The following is a 16,208-nucleotide window of genomic DNA, read 5'->3' as shown; positions in this document are numbered from 1 at the left end:
AAAAAAAATAAATAAATAAATAAAAAATAAAAAAAAATAAAAGAAGTCCAAGTGCTCTCCTTATAAACGAATACAGAGAAAGGAGGGATTCTAAAGCAAGAAACAGCTGAACAGCTTAAGGTGGTGCTAAATGAATCAATGCTGAGTTACTAGGGATTATTCATAAACATCGCAGCCGCACTCCCTACCCCCCACCCCCGCCTCCGCCAAACACCTTCACTGGAACACACTATACATCGATACCTACACTGTTTTCCTTCACAACCAAGGAAAGCTGATCAATTTTCTGTAAGAGTTCTTTCTCTATCCGTTCTTGTTCCTGTTGCAACCAATTCCGTGCAGATAAAATCTCATTACTGAGTTCCTCAATTGTCCCTTTAAATCTAAAATCAGAAAATTAGCAAGTTAGATGTAAAACAACTATAAAGTTATATCATACAACCTCAGTCTCCAGCTATCAAATTTCTCATAAACGTGTCATCATTAACCTTGGCTCCCTTAGAATTACAAGCTTACCTTCCCTTAGAATTGCCCTTAGCACTAAACTGGGGGTGGGGTTAGGGGGCAGGGAAGGAGTATACAATGGACAGGCACCTGATAACATTTCCTACCAGTGAAGAGCTGATGGGTGGGTGTTGAGGTGTTAATGGTGACACACGGCCACCCAGGTGCTCATCTTTGCCTTCACAGGGTCCCCAGCGCTCCTAACTCAGAGGACACCCTTCCAGCCTCTTCCCTTTCCCCAGGCTCTTCCTCATTTTCCCTGTTATCTCCCAGGCCCGAGCCTGGCTAGCCTGGCTACCTTTCTCTTGAATGTTCTCAAAATTGCTCTTGCCCCATGCAGATATTTCCTAAATTAAATCGAAAAGAAAACTGAAAGAAAACCACTCTCCATTCCGCTGGTCCTCACCCTTTCCAAATACCTTGAAATAACACTCCACACTGCTACTTCCCCTTCATTACTTCCATATTAATTTTATTATTAAATGGAATAAAAGTAGGAAAGAACATATGACTTAAATAATAATAGTAATAATAAAATGGACACCGTGGTATAAGATCCTAATTATCTGGTATATCTCTTTTTCTCTTCTTTCCTATTAAGAAATCCTCAGATGTGAGCTGTGTCCATGGCTGGCTGACCAGAGACTACATCCCCAGCCTCTCTTGCAGGTAGGTGTGGCCATATGACTAACTCAGGCAATGGGACACATGCAAGAGTAGCAGGTACAACTTCCTGGGTCATGCGACTATAAAAGAAGCTTCTGGGCCTTACCTGGGCTGGAAGTCAAGCAAGCCTGCAGCTCAACCCAACTGTGGAGCTCAGCCTGCAGCCCCTGTCTGACCAGGAAGACTGTCCACAGAGCACCACAACTCTAATGCATTCACTTATTCTGACAGTGTTTCTCTCTATAAGATCATAGCATCTGTAAACAGATAATTTTCCTTTTCTTTTTCATATTTGGATTCCTTTTATTCCTTTTTTTTTTTTTTTTTTTTTGCCTAGGTGCCCTGGCTAGCACCTCCAGTACTATGTTCAATAGAAGTGGGGAGAATGAGCACCCTCCACCTTGTTCCCGATTTTAGAGAAGCTTTTAGCTTTTCACTGATGAGTAGATATTATCTGTGGGCTTGTCATATATGGCCTGTATTATGTCAAAATACATTCTTCCTATACCCAACTTGTTGGGAGTCTTAATCCCAAAAAGGATATCAATTTTGCCAAATGCTTTTTCCACATTATTGAGATAATCATATGATTTTTTAAATCATTCATTTTGTTAATGTGGTGTCTCACATTTATTGATTTGCATATATTGAACCATCCTTGCATCCCAAGGATAATCCCATTTGATCATGGTGTATGATCCTTTTAATTTGCTGTTGAATTTGGTTTGCTAGCATTTTGTGGAGAATGTTTACATCTATGTTCATCTATTGGCCTGTCTTTGGTATCAGGGTAATGCTGGATTTGTAAAATGAGTTTGGAAGTGTTTCTTCCTCTTTAATTTTTTAGAAGAGTTTGAGAATGATTGGCATTAATTCTTCTTTAAATTTTGGTGGTATTCATCCATGAAGCCATCTAGTCCTGGGCTTTTCTTTGTTGGGAGGTTTTTGATTAGTGATTCAATCTCCTCACTTGTTATTGGTCTATTCACATTTTCTGTTTCTTCCTGATTCTGTCTTGATAGGTTCTATATTTCCAGGAATTTATCCATTCCTTCTAGTTATTCAATTTGTTCGCATATGACTCTTCATAGTAGTCTCTTACGCTCCTTTGTATTTCTCTGGTATCAGTTATAATGCCGCTTCTTTCATTTATAATTTTATTTATTTGAGTCTTCTTTTTTTTCTAGATTAGTCTGCCTAAAATTTTGCCAATGTGGTTTATCTTTCAAAAAGAGAAAAAAACAAACCCCAACAATTAGTTTAATTAATTTTTCCCATTGTTTTTATATTGTTTACTATGTTCTATTTCATTTAGTTTTAGCCTAATCTTAATTATTTCCTTCCTTCTTCTACCTCTGTGCTTAGTTTATCCTTTGTTTTCTAATTCCTTGAGGTATAAATTTGGTTGCTTTTCAAGTTCTTTCCTTTTTCTTAATGTAGACATTTATTACTGCAAACTTTCCTCATAAAAGTGCTTTGGCTGCATCCCCTAAGTTTTGGTACATCTGTTTCTATTTGCATTTATTTCAAGATTTTCTAAATTTATCCCTTTTGATTTTCTTCGACCCATCTGTTATTCAAGTGTGTTAATTTCCACATATTTGTGTATTTTCCAATTTTCTTCCTTTATTGATTCCCAGTTTCATGTCACTGTATTCATTCCCAGTTTCACTGATCAGAAAAGGTACTTGATATGATTTTGATCTTCTTTAATTTTTAAGCCTTGTTTTGTGACCTAACATATGATCTATCCTAGAGAATATCCTGTGTACACTTAAGAGTATTGTATTCTGTTACAGTTGGATGGGAAGTTCTATATATGCTTGTTAGGTTTCTGGTTGGACAGGGCTTCTTCTTATGCTCTGAAATCAAGGAGTGGGAGGAAACTCTAGTTGGTCTCCCAGTCAAATGGGCCTACTTGCTGGGCTCCACATTCAAGCAGGGCTGCTGGCTGGGGTCCCTGGCCAGGTGGGGCTGCTGGGCTAGGCTACATGATCAAACAGAGCCACTAACTGCACTGGGCAATTACCTCTAGTTGGCTGAGGTCTCAGACTGTGTTCCCTGGCTTAGGCAGTGCTGCTATTTGGCCTCCATGATTAAGGGCTGCCAGCTGACCTCCACAATTGCACCAAATTGAGTGGGATCCCAAGCTGTGCTTCCCAGACAAATGTTGCTACTGGCTAACTTCCAAGCTCAGCTGGCTTCACAATCAGGCCTCGGGCTATGCTCTATGGTTGGGCAGGCTCGTAGTAGCGCTGCACTACTGAGGGAGGTACTGGCCAGGCTCCCTGGTCAGGTGGGGCCAACAGCTGGACCTCACAGCTGGGTGAGGCTGGGGCTGTGTTCTGTGATTAGGGAGCATCATGGCATGGACTTCACGGTTAGATAAGGCCTTAGGCTATGTTCTGTTTTTGGGAGGGGTTATTGGCTGAGTTCCCTGCTTGAGTGAGGCTGTAGGCAGTGCTCAACAAATAGGTGGGAGCAGTCTGGGCTCCGCTTGCCAGACGGGGCTGCAGCTGGGCTCTGCAGCTGTGAAGTACTGTGGGGTGCACCCCAAGGCTGCCTGGGGTCACTATTCCGGCTCCCTAGTCAGGTGTGGCCAGAGGCTACAGCTTTTATCTTCAATTATTATATTTTCTAGAAGTTCTCTTTGGTTGTTTTCAACTCCAGCTAATCATTTTTTATAATCTCTCATTCCTTAGTCATACTTTCAAAATGTGCGTGTGTGTGTGTGTGTACCCACAATACATATACATCCCATACAAACGTATGTACACACACATATACTTATTTTATCCAATAATTCCCATATATGCAGTATTTAGACGTCTGATTCCACTTTTTCCTGTTTCTTTTGACTCTATCGCTTATGTAGCTTTTTTTTCCTTGTTTTGTTTTACAATTTCTGATTCTATGCTCGTGTTCCTTGGAACTTCATCTGCCTGTGGGAAGCCTTGAAGACTATTTGCATTTGTTTATACCATGCATCTCAGGCCACCACCAAACAGGATCATTCTAAGATTAAATTATCCACTGTGGTTTTCAAGTTGCTTGAGTAATGTGAATTCTACCTCTGAAGCGATATAAAGGCTGTTTTGTGGGGGCAGCTGCCTGGCTCAGTAGGTAGAGCATATGACTCTTGATCTCGGGGTTGTGAATTCAAGCCCTGTTGGGTGTAGAGCTTATTTTTTTTGAATGAATGAATGAATGAATGAATGAATAAATAAATAAATAAATAAATAAATAAATAAATAAATAAATAAATACTGGATTGTCATCCTGGATTTTCAAAGAATATCTTTTACACCTTTACTTACAGCCAAGATTTAGACAGGTGAGTTTTCCTAGGCTCTCTTTGTAGAATGGGCTTTTTCCCTAGCTCACCAACCAGGGTTTTACCTATTGGGTCTCCAATCTGACCTTCTGCTCCAGGCTTTGCCGCCTCTCCCCTGTGAACAGCCTTTGTGTCTAGACTTCTAGACTTTAAATTTTGTAGGAAGAAAAATAAAGATGTTCATGTCTGCTGACTAGTAATATCTCCTAAGGAAGTAATTTACAGAGGAAAAAATACCAAGATGTTTATTTTTTTTTCCTCTGTGATAGAAAGAAGAGTATTGAAGAGATTTTTCAGTACTTGGCAAGCTTGTAGGATCTATGAGAAGTGGTGACATAACTCAACGATTATATAAATACAGATAATTAGAGGAAAAGAAACATGCTTTCCATAAGAGAATTCCTGTTAACTCAGCAACCACCCTAAAACAGCATTAAATTATGGTACAATGAGATGTAAGAACCAGGAGAATGATTAATTTAAAATTTCCACAAGTCTCTAACACAGATCTGCACTGAAATCATCTTTAAAAAATATATTAAGTCAAATATATACATATATACACAAATGTATATGTATATGTATATATACACACTCATCCAAACACATGTACACACACATACACGTATATAGTGACTACTGGCTCTGCTTTGGCAGGAAAATGCAAAGCTCATGAAGATTCATGATAGGAAAAGATGCATGGTTTTGTGACTGAGCAGAAGGGCAGATGATGTGTTTTACTGTGGGCAAGTACAGTTTAAAGCATCACTATAACAAAATGGGAAAATATAACAATCATAGGGTGCCCACTGGATAGCTCCCAATCACACTAGTGCACACCTCTCCCACCTACACTGCTGCAGCAATGCCCCCAACTGATGTTCCCACCTCTGCTTCAGCCCCTTGTGATCCATTTTCCAATTGTATCAAGTCCATTCTATCACCCCATATGCCTCAAACCCTCCAGTGGCTCCTCACTGAGCTAAGGCCAGAGACAGAAGCCCCACACATGGTCTACAAGGCCCTGCTGCAAGCCCGCCTCCTCTCCGGCCCTCGCTTCCCCTCCATTTCTGTTCTAGCCACCTTGGCCATCTTGCAGCTTCTGGGATGCCACACTCCTCCACCCCAGATGTTCTTACCCAATTCTTTACCTAGGAAATTCCAATCATTCTTCAGCTCTTACGTCAAGCATTGCCTCCTGAGGAAGGAGGCCCTACATCCAGGCCTCACTCTCAGAGTGCCACTGTATTAGCTTCCTGTGGCTGTGGGGACAATTTACCCCCAAATTTGATGGCTTAAAACAACACATTTATTCTTATTCTAGAGGTCAGACGTCTAAAATCAGTTTGATTGGACTAAAATAGAGGTGCGAGAAGAGGTGGTTCCTTCTGGAAGCTCTCTGGGGAGAATCATTGCCTTGCTGTTTTCCACAGCTCATGGCCACCTGTGTTTCATGGCTTGTGTCCTCTTCCCTTCCTCATCTTCAAAGAGCATCACTCTTTTTTCTTCCTCCATCATCACATGCTCTTCTCTCATGACTCTGCCTATCCTGCCTCCCTCTTGGAGACACTCCAGGGATAACAACGGATCTCCCTGGTAACCCAGAGTAATCTACCTATCTTAAAATCCCTAATCATGGGGCACCTGGGTGGCTCAGTGGATGAACGTCTGCCTTCAGCTCAGGTCGTGATCCTGGGATCCAGTCCCACACTGGGCTCCCTGCATGCAGCCTGCTTCTCCCTCTGCCTATGTCTCTGCCTCTGTCTCTGTGTCTCTCATGAATAAATAAATAAAATCTTTTAAAAAATCCTTAATCACATCTGCAAAGTCCCTTTTTGCCATCTAAGGTAATATATTCACAGAGACTAGGATGTGGTGATATTTGGGGGACCATTATTCAGCCTACCACAACCATGTACCTTTCCTTCAAAGCAGTAATCACCATTAGCAGTAATATAGCTGACACTCGAGTCAGTATTTGATTAATGCTCATCAACTCCCTAGACTATAAACTTCACAAGGATAGGAACAGAGCCTGTTTTTCTTAATTTCCGGATCCTCAGCACTCAACATATATTTACTGAATGAATAGATAATTATCTAACAACTAAAAACAATAATAAGGAATGTAAAGTGGCAATAGGCAACAAGGAAATTTTTTCCTCTTAACTTCCATTATTGTTTTCACTTTGTTTTGTGCAATAAATAAAAATGAAGAGGCAGAAAGCTGTACTAAAGTTCTGGAGGCTTCTCCAGAACTTTAACCAAAAAAAAGAAGTTTGTAAGTTGACTACTTACTTCGTATCCAAAAGCTGAAGCTGGTGGTTACTGTCTCTGTGGGACATCTTCAGTTTGGTGCTTTGCTCTGATATTGACAAGTCCACTCTGTTCAAAAGCTGAGAAATCTGTGAAAGAAGCTTTGCTTGTAATATCACATCTCATTTTCTCAGAGGTAATCTCAGATAACATTTAGTAAGCTATATTCTAGCTCATGACATTAAGGTTCGATATAATTTAATCAATTCATTTAGGAGCTTACTTTGTCTTTCCACTTCCATTTCCTATCATACACACTCATCAAAAATCAGGACCAGGAGCACTGCCAAAATATTCATTACACTCTGAGTACTTAACTTTATAGTTCTCTGCTGAGCAAGCCTACTTCCTGCCCGGGACCACTATGTCCACCTACTGGCACAAGATACAGTTTGTTTGGTATTTTTTACCTTGGAATTTCTACCACAAATGTGTCGGCTAGTCACAGAGAATGGAACCTTCATCATTTACAAATACCATTAAGGTCCCAGATTTACCTCCCTATCAAGTTGAGTCACCAGAAAATAGAATTTGTAAATTATATCCCTCCTACTCCTTTTTTTCACTATCTACCCCCTTGCCTTATCTTTCTACTAAAATTTAATATAAAACTAGTCCTATATGAAATGTGTTTACTTGTGGCAAAAATTATAATGTTCAATGTTCCTTATATAGAAACTCATGAGGACGCCTGGGTAGCTCAGTGGTTGGGTGCCTGCCTGGGTCGTGATCCCAGGATCTGGGATTGAGTCCCACATGAGGCTCCCTGCGAGGAGTTTACTTCTCCCTCTGCCTATGTCCCTTCCTCTCTCTCTCAGTCTGTGTCTCTCATGAATAAATAAATAAATCTTAAAAAAAAAAAAAAGAGATTCATGGAACAAGTATCTATTAGATCCAGAACAAAGAAAAAGTATGTCTTTTTTTATAGATTTCTATATGTATTTTACTTGGTGTGGCTACTGGGAAGCTTAATATTTCCTAAGCATTTATTTTCTGATGTGATCATTCTATCCTCATTCTTTGAAAAAAATTACTAGACTTGTTGTTTTGTTGTTTTCTTTTTCATGGCTTTATAGTATCTGTGTTTTTCACGTAAGTAGATTTAGATTTTTATTGAATCTATTTTGGACACAAGTACTTTTAATCCAATAGATTGACCAGATGCCCCATTTTACTGGAATGGTCTCTCTTTACATGAATAATGGCAAGTAGGGCAGATACTGTGGGGCAAATCTTAGAAGACAGGCCCCTTTATGGCAAAGGGAAACTTTAAAGTGACCAACAGCAAACTGTGAAATGCCAAGAGTTTTGCTTTATGAAATTGATCTGTGAATTTCAAGGTGGAATACTCTAAAATTCACCAGGCAGCCTACCTTCTAGCTTTGTCTGAGTTCTTTCCCACAACAGACTGTGATGAAGTAGCACGAGGTCCAGTACAGTGACTATTTTCTGAACCAAAAATTGGGACAAGGAGCATATAAAAGAAAGTCTGATCACTTACGGTACGCCAGGAGTAGTTTTGGAGCTATAATTTAGAATTTCTGAAATATATTAATTGTTTTAGGAATGAGGAAAAAGAATCTTTAAAATTAGGACTGTGGGCAGCCCAGATAGCTCAGTGGTTTAGCTGCCTTTAGCCCAGGGCGTGATCCTGGAGACCCGGGATCAAGTCCCACATCGGGATCCCTGCATGGAGCCTGCTTCTCCCTCTGCCTGTATCTCTGCCTCTCTCTCTCTGTCTCTCATTAATAAGCAAGTAAAAAAAATCTAAAAAAATAAAATTAGGATTGTACCAAAAATCTTGGTGCTTTGCTTGCCATACTCCTGTAGGGCCACTGCAGGGAAACAGAGGAAAGGAAGAAGCAAGGAAAAGAATGGCACATACTGGGTGCCCACGCTGGTTTCTCCAAACCACGTTATTCTTAGCTAACACAAATTACCTACTTTAAAAAGGCTACCTGAAATAGGCCATACCTGTCCCTCTGCGTCTTTGATTTTCGTCTCCAAGATAAGTTTGGCCGCCTGCTGTTCTTTGTTCAAGTGCTGGAGCCCCTCGTAAGTTGTTTTGTGCTCTGCAGAGAGTCTGGCTATGCTGGCATCACATCTGAAAATAACAAAGCTAACTCTTATTAAAGTTTAAAAACAAGCACTGAGGCCTCTTGACATACTGTAAAATGCATGACCCCACTCAACAAAACTGTACTATGACGACTGATTATTTTACACGGAAGTTCAAATGAATACAGAGAGCTACCCTCATTATGGTTTTTAAGTTAAACCACAGGGGTGTTGCTTAATAAGAGTAGGAATGTGACCATCAAAGTAGGAAAGGCTTTGCGAAGCCTTTCATAAGTACAAAACTGAACGTGCAGTGAGCGCCCAATGACGAAAGGCTTACATGATGTGCTGGATGTGGCCTGTCACTCTTTGGTACCACCTCCATCCTTTCAAGTGCTTTGGGTCTTCTTTGGATCTCAGAGGCAACTTCTACCACATTTCAAAGAACTGCTACAAACCTTTTACTGCATTGCCTATGAGGTTGTATGCTTTTGAGTGGGGTCCAGAACAGGAGAAGGCTGTGCAGGTTGTCTAAGCTGCAGTGAGGCTGCTCTGCTCCTTGGGCCTTAAAACTTGGCAGTTCCAATGGTGCTCTAATTATCTGTGGCTGTGTGGGAGATTTCTGTCAAACCCTAATAGGTGAGTCACAGAACAGTCCCCTAGGAATATGGAGCAAAGTCATGTCCCATTTCAACCCAAACATTCTGCTCTGAGAAGTAGCTATTGGCTTGCTACTGGGTTCTGGTAGAAACTACAGCCTAAGCATGGGACAACCATACAATCTGGCCAATCTATCATGAGCATCAAGCTATTAAGGCGGCATATAAGCAGCATGCCATCTTCAAGAGGGAGGGATACATAGATGGCAGGCTTAAAGAGGTCCCAAAGGCATAAGTAAATTGCATGAGCCCAGACTCCCATGGTACATACTCTTGCTACTGTCAACCTTCCTTCAACTCATACATATGGGCTCCTGAGGAGTTCCTGATGACCAGGTGGACTGAAGGAGGAAGAATCAGGCCTGGTTTACAGAAGGTACTGATATCCTGACCCCTTCCAGAAGAAGACTTAAAAGCCCACTCAGGAGTGGCCCTCAAGGGTATCAAGGAAGGGAAACCCTCAGTTGGCAGAAGTTCAAACAATGCATCTGAGGATTTGTTTTGCCTGGAATAAAATATGGCTGGGTACTCATGGCCATTGGCTAATGCAAGAGACATAGAAGAAAGATATTGGAGGATTGATGAAAAGGGGAAAGGTTTATAAAATGGCTCGCTCAGAATTGACAGAGCAGAGCATTTTTGTTTCTTGTGAATGCTCTCGGTATCAAAGGGGTAGAAGCCTAAAAACTACTTCCCAGACAACCTTGTCAGCTGGGTTCTGATTTATATCCCACCAATGAGAGGCACTTATCTAGAGAGGTGGAGAATCCCTTATGCTCCCCTGGCAGGGATGAGCAGACAAGTGGTAAACTTGCACAAGTGAGGTTTATAGCCACCTCCAGGTACGCTCCTGGAAATCACTTACTTCCATGATACACGCAGCTAATATCGTCAATGGCTCCTTTCTGTGACTCTTCTACGTCCTACTGTCCTGGGAGCCACTAGAAGTTTCCTTCCCTTTGCTTCCTTAAATCTGCCAATGGTTTTGTAAACTCTAATTTCCTAGACTAAACCCCCTTCCTGTTAAAATACTTAGAGTGGTTTCTGTTTTCTTGACTGAATCTTGATGCATATATAGTTATTAAAATTTTACAAGGAAGTGAATAAAATATTAACCAACTATCTCTAGATAATGTGTGATTTTTTAAATTCTTCATTCTTTTATAAGTTGTACAACTTTTCTGCAATATGTATATATAATGTTCTGATCAGAAAAACAATCATATGAAGAAAATATTTCAATCAACAGCCATGTATAAAGAATGCATGACAACTTAATTGAATATGCACCATCATACCATCTTTCCCTGGGCTCCCCATGAAGCAGAAATGAGGCTGGAGCAGAAGAAACCCAGAGCTAGAGAAATGTGGGTAGAGTCACTGTCATGAAAGTGAGGCCAGGGTCAAGGCAATATACAGCAGAAGCAGAGAGGCTGGAGTTGGAACCCCACATCATAATTCAGGCATTCAGTCAATCAGTATTTGTAGAATGACTACTATGTGTCACACACTAGTTACACAAAATGAGGGCATAGTGGGAACATTTTTTTTCTTCAAGACACATACCACACAATCTAGAAATTAAAAAAAATTCTCATGCCACTACTGTAATACTGTTATTCAGCTTACATGTGTATTTTTTCTATTGTTGATGGAGATCTAACATTTTGTTTTTGTTCATTATCCCCCCCAACTCAGACAAAGAAGCTCAGAAGACTGGGAACTTGCTGAACAAGTCATTATAAACGCACTTGAAGAACAAGATTGAAGAAATACAGGTTGAAGAACAAGCCTGTGACCGCTCATGGTTTCAGTAAGTCAGCAATCTATGATCTTCCTAAAAGCACTGGGAATGTGTTCTTTAAGATGTATATCTGCACTGGGGCCTCAAAAAGGTTCCCTAAATGACTAAGCATACTGAAAAGGATCTCACTCACTAAAATATATCAAGTATTTGCAACCAACTATCAAAAACAGTGTATTAATTAATAAAGGTTAAAGTATAAATCCCTCTAGAAGTTTGAAAAAATGAAATATTGATCTATAGTTTATAAGCCATGAATAAAAATGAGAGGGCATGCCAGTGCTTGGTAGGCTTTCTAATAAGGTAGAAGATTTAACCAATTTACCAATTATTTTGTACTAAAATGTTGTGAATTAAAACTACTACCTGCTTGGGGATTCCTGGGTGGCTCAGTGGTTTGGTGTCTGCCTTTGGCCCAGGGCATGATCCTGGAGTCCCAGGATCGAGTCCCACATCAGGCTTCCCGCAGGGAGCCTGCTTCTCCCTCTGCTTGTGTCTCTGCCTCTCTCTGTGTGTCTCTCACGAATAAATAAAATCTTAAAAAAAAAAAAAAAAAAAAAACTACTACCTGCTCATGTCAGTTGAACATGGTGGACTCAACACATGCCCTCATTTTGGCTCCCTCCTGAAAACCTTCAAGATGACTCCAGATGAATAAAAAAGGTATAAATCCAAAAGGACAAAAAAGAATGGGGGGAAAAAAGTATGGGAGAAAGTAGAAAACAGACAGATGGTGCAGAAGATGGAGCAAAGCATATGTTTTGCTACAGCTGGTGCTGTAAGCTTGAAGGACTCTATATCTGAAAACCAACAGAAGTAAGAAGTTTTAGTTTCCACGGGGCAAGATGGGTGAAAACCTGCTCCACTTGTGACAGAACACAGGAACCAGGGTAACAAAACCAGAGACCTGAATGGGGCTACACCATCTATAGAGAGCTCAAAAAAAAAAAACCCAAAAACAAACAAACAAACAAACAAACAAAAACAAATGAAAAACCTGATCTACAGAGTTTAAAAGAAATATGTTTAAGATGCCAAAAAAATCAAAGACAGATTAATAGATACCAAGAGTTATTAAACAAAATAGGCAGAGAGGAAAGAACAGGTGGACAAAAGAAAAATGAGAAATCCTAGAAGTAAACCACAGCATCTTCACAAACTTGACTAACTCTAGACCGGACATGACTGAAGACAGAGTCAGTGAGTTAGAAGACAGCAGCAAAGAGCTCACTTGAAAGGCAGCAAAGACAGAGATTCAAAACATGGAAAAATAGCTAGGAGACAAGGAGGATGCTAACATAAGTGAAAGAGGAGTTGAGAAGACCCCAAAGACAGAAACGGAGAGAATGGCCTCTCTTAGGCATGAGTGCTGCCAGTTTTCTAAAATTGAAGAAAAACAGGAGTTTTCGAGTGTTCGGCGACTACAAAGTGGGATAAGTAAAAGTAAAGAGAAAATAGGGCATGGTGATAACAAATGATACAGATAACATTTTAAAAAGTACCAGAGACCAAAGACAGGTAACCTACCTACTGTAAGACTGACAGCCCACAATAGGTGTCAGAAGATGCCATAATGGTGGAAGTGGAAAAACACCTTCTTAGGATGGAGGAAAAATAACATCTCATCCGAGAATAAATGCAAAATAAAGACAGAGATAGTTTTAGACATGCAAACATTAAGAAATGTATCACCTACAAACCCCATACTAAAAGAGTCACTAGATCATGTACTTCAGTAAAAAGAAAACAGTATCCAGGGACACCCTGCTGGCTCAACTGGTAGAGCATGCAACTCTGGATCTTCAGCCTGTCAATTCGAGCCCCACATTGGCTGTAGAGATTACTCAAAAATAAAATCTTAAAAAAAAAGAGCCCCCAGCGAAAGGAGTGGGATGCAAGAAACAATGGTGAACAAACTGAGATCATTGGTAAGTTTAATTTTTTGGAGACTGAAGAAAGTAAGTTACCAGCTCAATTATTCCAACCTTAAAAGTCTTTTCTTAGTCCTGACATTTACCTTAAACTGAACAACCTAACTCAGTCATTTTGTTAAAATGCTATAATCTTTATTGGAAGTAACAGGAAAAAAAATTAATGGGACAGATATTTTGGTAAATATTGACTTAAATGCCTAAAATTTTTTAAAAAGATTTTAAACAATCTGACAAAACTGCATATATGCACTTAATTTTTTTTTCAGTATTCATAGACACAATGTATACAATTAAGCAATAGTTATGCTATTCTTCTGTATTGGAATTTTTTTTTAAGAGTTGTTTATATATCTGAGAAAAAGAGAGAGAAAATCTCAAGCAGACCACCTACAGAGCACAGAGCCTGATGTGGGGCTCAGTCCCACAACCCTGAGATTACAACCTAAGCTGAAATCAAGAGTTGAACAGTTAACTGACTGAGCCACCCAGGCACCCCAGAAATCTTTTTTTAATATGAATTGAATGCCCAGTGTTGGAGAAAGTTTGTAGATTCAAGCTACATCACACACTACTATTGGAAAAATAAATTTTACAAGCTTTCTAGAGGGTAACTTGGCAGGATATACCCCAAATCTTGAAACATAAATATATTTCTATGTGCCTTTCAATCTAGGTATTAACCCCAAAGAAACAAAGCTGTGAGAAAAAAAGGCAAACTAAATACAATTCTGTACATGTATAAATTTCTGCTATTTAATTTGCTGTTATCTATCTATTTATCTACTTATTTATTTTTAACAGAGAGAGAGAGATAACACAGGCAGAGGGAGTGCAGGCAGAGGGAGGGGGAGAAGCAGATTCCCTGCTGAGTAGACAGCCTAATGTGAGGCTCAATCCCAGGACCCTGAGATAGTGACCTGAAGGTAGATGCCTAACTGACTGAGCCACCCAGGTGCTCCAACTTGTTGCTGTTTTAGAATATAGACCAAAATCTATTAAAATCCCCAAAAAGGGTTGCTCCTTACCCTCTAACTTCCAGCATCATCTCACACATTTCTGTCCCCTTCCCTCTTCAACCAGCCATACTGGTTATATGCCAGAGCTGTGAACTTACCTCACTCTTTCCCATTTTGTTCTTTGTCTGGAATGTTCTTCTCTGACCCGCTCCTTGGTTAGTTACTATTCATCCCTCAGAGCTAAGCAAACAAGTCTCTTCCTTAAGGAAGCCTTTCCAGAGCCCCTAGAGATTAGGCACACCAAGTATACACTCTAAGAATGTCCCTCATATCTCTTTTGCTGAATTTCTTATAATTAAAACTTTTTGTTATTGTTATTATTTTGGATCTCTTACTCATTTTTTCATAATATACTCTCTTCATTGGCTCGTGCATGGCTCCCTTTATTTAGTTAATTATTTTTAATAACTGCTCCCATGAAAGTAAGCATTTTGAATCTTGTGTCATCATTCCCTTGTTTTTCCATTAAGAAAACTAACTGTAAGCCAAGAAACAGACTCTTAACCACAGAGAACCATCTGAGGGTTACCAGAAGGGAGGTGTTAGGGTGGAAGAGTGAAAGAAGTGATGGGGATTAAGGAATGCACTTGTGGTGATACAATACTCCCACTAGCAATATATAAGATCTCCTAAGAAGCTACATCCTCTTTAACTGCTTGCCATCTTCAGATATTTCAGATGCCAATAAACTGGGTGAAAAAAACCACAGTATTTTGCTGTGTTTTTGAATTTTCATTTCCACATCAACTACAGATGTTAAATCTCTTCACACATTTATTGATCATATGTTTCTGCTTTGGTAAAAGGTCATTCACTTCTCTTACCCATTGTTATATTGGATTGTTTGCATTATTCTTATTAATTTGCAGGAAGTCTTTATATATTCTTAAACTAACCCTTTACCAGACAAGATTTCCTCAGTTTGTAACATCTCATTTTCATTTTTAAGGGGTCTTTTGAAGAGTCATGTTTTAAATTTTAAGGTAAGCAAACCCATCAATGCTTTTCGTGCCAAGAAGAAATCCTCCCCTACCTAAAGGTCTAAAAGATACTCATCTATATTTTTCTGTTAAAAGTCTTTAAGTCTTACTTTTAGCATTTGGGCCCTTTACCTATCCTGGGTTGATTTTGTATCTGGTGTGAGGTACGAAAATTTTTTCTCTTTTTTGACAAGGATAATATATTTTTCAGCTCCATTTATTAAGCAACCCCTCCTTTCTCCACTGATTTGTTATGCCATCTATAACATATATCAGAATCCCACACACCTGTGGTTCAATTTGTGCACTCTCTATTCTATTCCATCGTTCACTTTCTCTATCCGTAAGCCAAGAGCATATAGTTTTGTAACAAGTCTTGCTATCAGGCAAGGGCAATTCTCCCTTCCTCAGTCATCTTCGGAAGTGTCCTGGATATTTTTGACTCTTAACCCCTACGTATAAACATTAGGGTCATCTTATCAAGCTCAGTGTAACACTCTGTTGGGATATTAACTAGAATGTCACTGACTGAAAATCAATTTGAAAGAATTGATATCTTTAAAAATATTAAGACTTCCTACCCTTGCATATAATATCTATCTCCATTTACTTATGTTTTCTTATTATTTCTTAATCAAATTTAAAAACATTTTCCCCACAGAGGTCTTGAACAATTTTTGTTAGATTTCTGCCTAGTTATTATATATTCTCTGATTTTAAACATGCTTTCTAGTTATTTGCTATTGTTTTATAGTAAGAAAACTGACTTTTGTATATTAATATATCTACCCACCTTAATAAGTACACATTAACAAATCAAAAGAGAAGAATACCTGACCTGAATGGATACAAAACACACTTGGGAAACACCAATACAAATTTATGAATTCTTAGTGAATTAGGAATGTAAGAAAGCTTATTTAATCTGATAAACCTA

General features: G+C 39.4%; 1 protein-coding gene across 2 annotated transcripts in view; it reads right to left on the bottom strand.

Annotated features, from left to right (window-relative positions):
• Positions 1-16,208, bottom strand: part of FAM81A (family with sequence similarity 81 member A) — a 75,727-nt gene that overhangs the window by 10,675 nt on the left and 48,844 nt on the right. For both annotated transcript variants that reach the window (XM_025472638.3, XM_025472639.3), the window contains exons 5-7: positions 8,795-8,924; positions 6,803-6,909; positions 248-383 (exon numbers count right to left, since the gene is read on the bottom strand). In XM_025472638.3, the coding sequence (XP_025328423.1) occupies positions 248-383; positions 6,803-6,909; positions 8,795-8,924 (373 nt within the window). The remainder of the gene's footprint in view (positions 1-247; positions 384-6,802; positions 6,910-8,794; positions 8,925-16,208) is intronic.

Source organism: Canis lupus, chromosome 30, assembly GCF_003254725.2.
Source record: "Canis lupus dingo isolate Sandy chromosome 30, ASM325472v2, whole genome shotgun sequence".
NCBI lineage: Eukaryota > Metazoa > Chordata > Mammalia > Carnivora > Canidae > Canis > Canis lupus.
The sequence above is the reverse complement of the archived record's forward strand: the minus strand, read 5'-3'. Positions and strand labels throughout refer to the sequence as shown.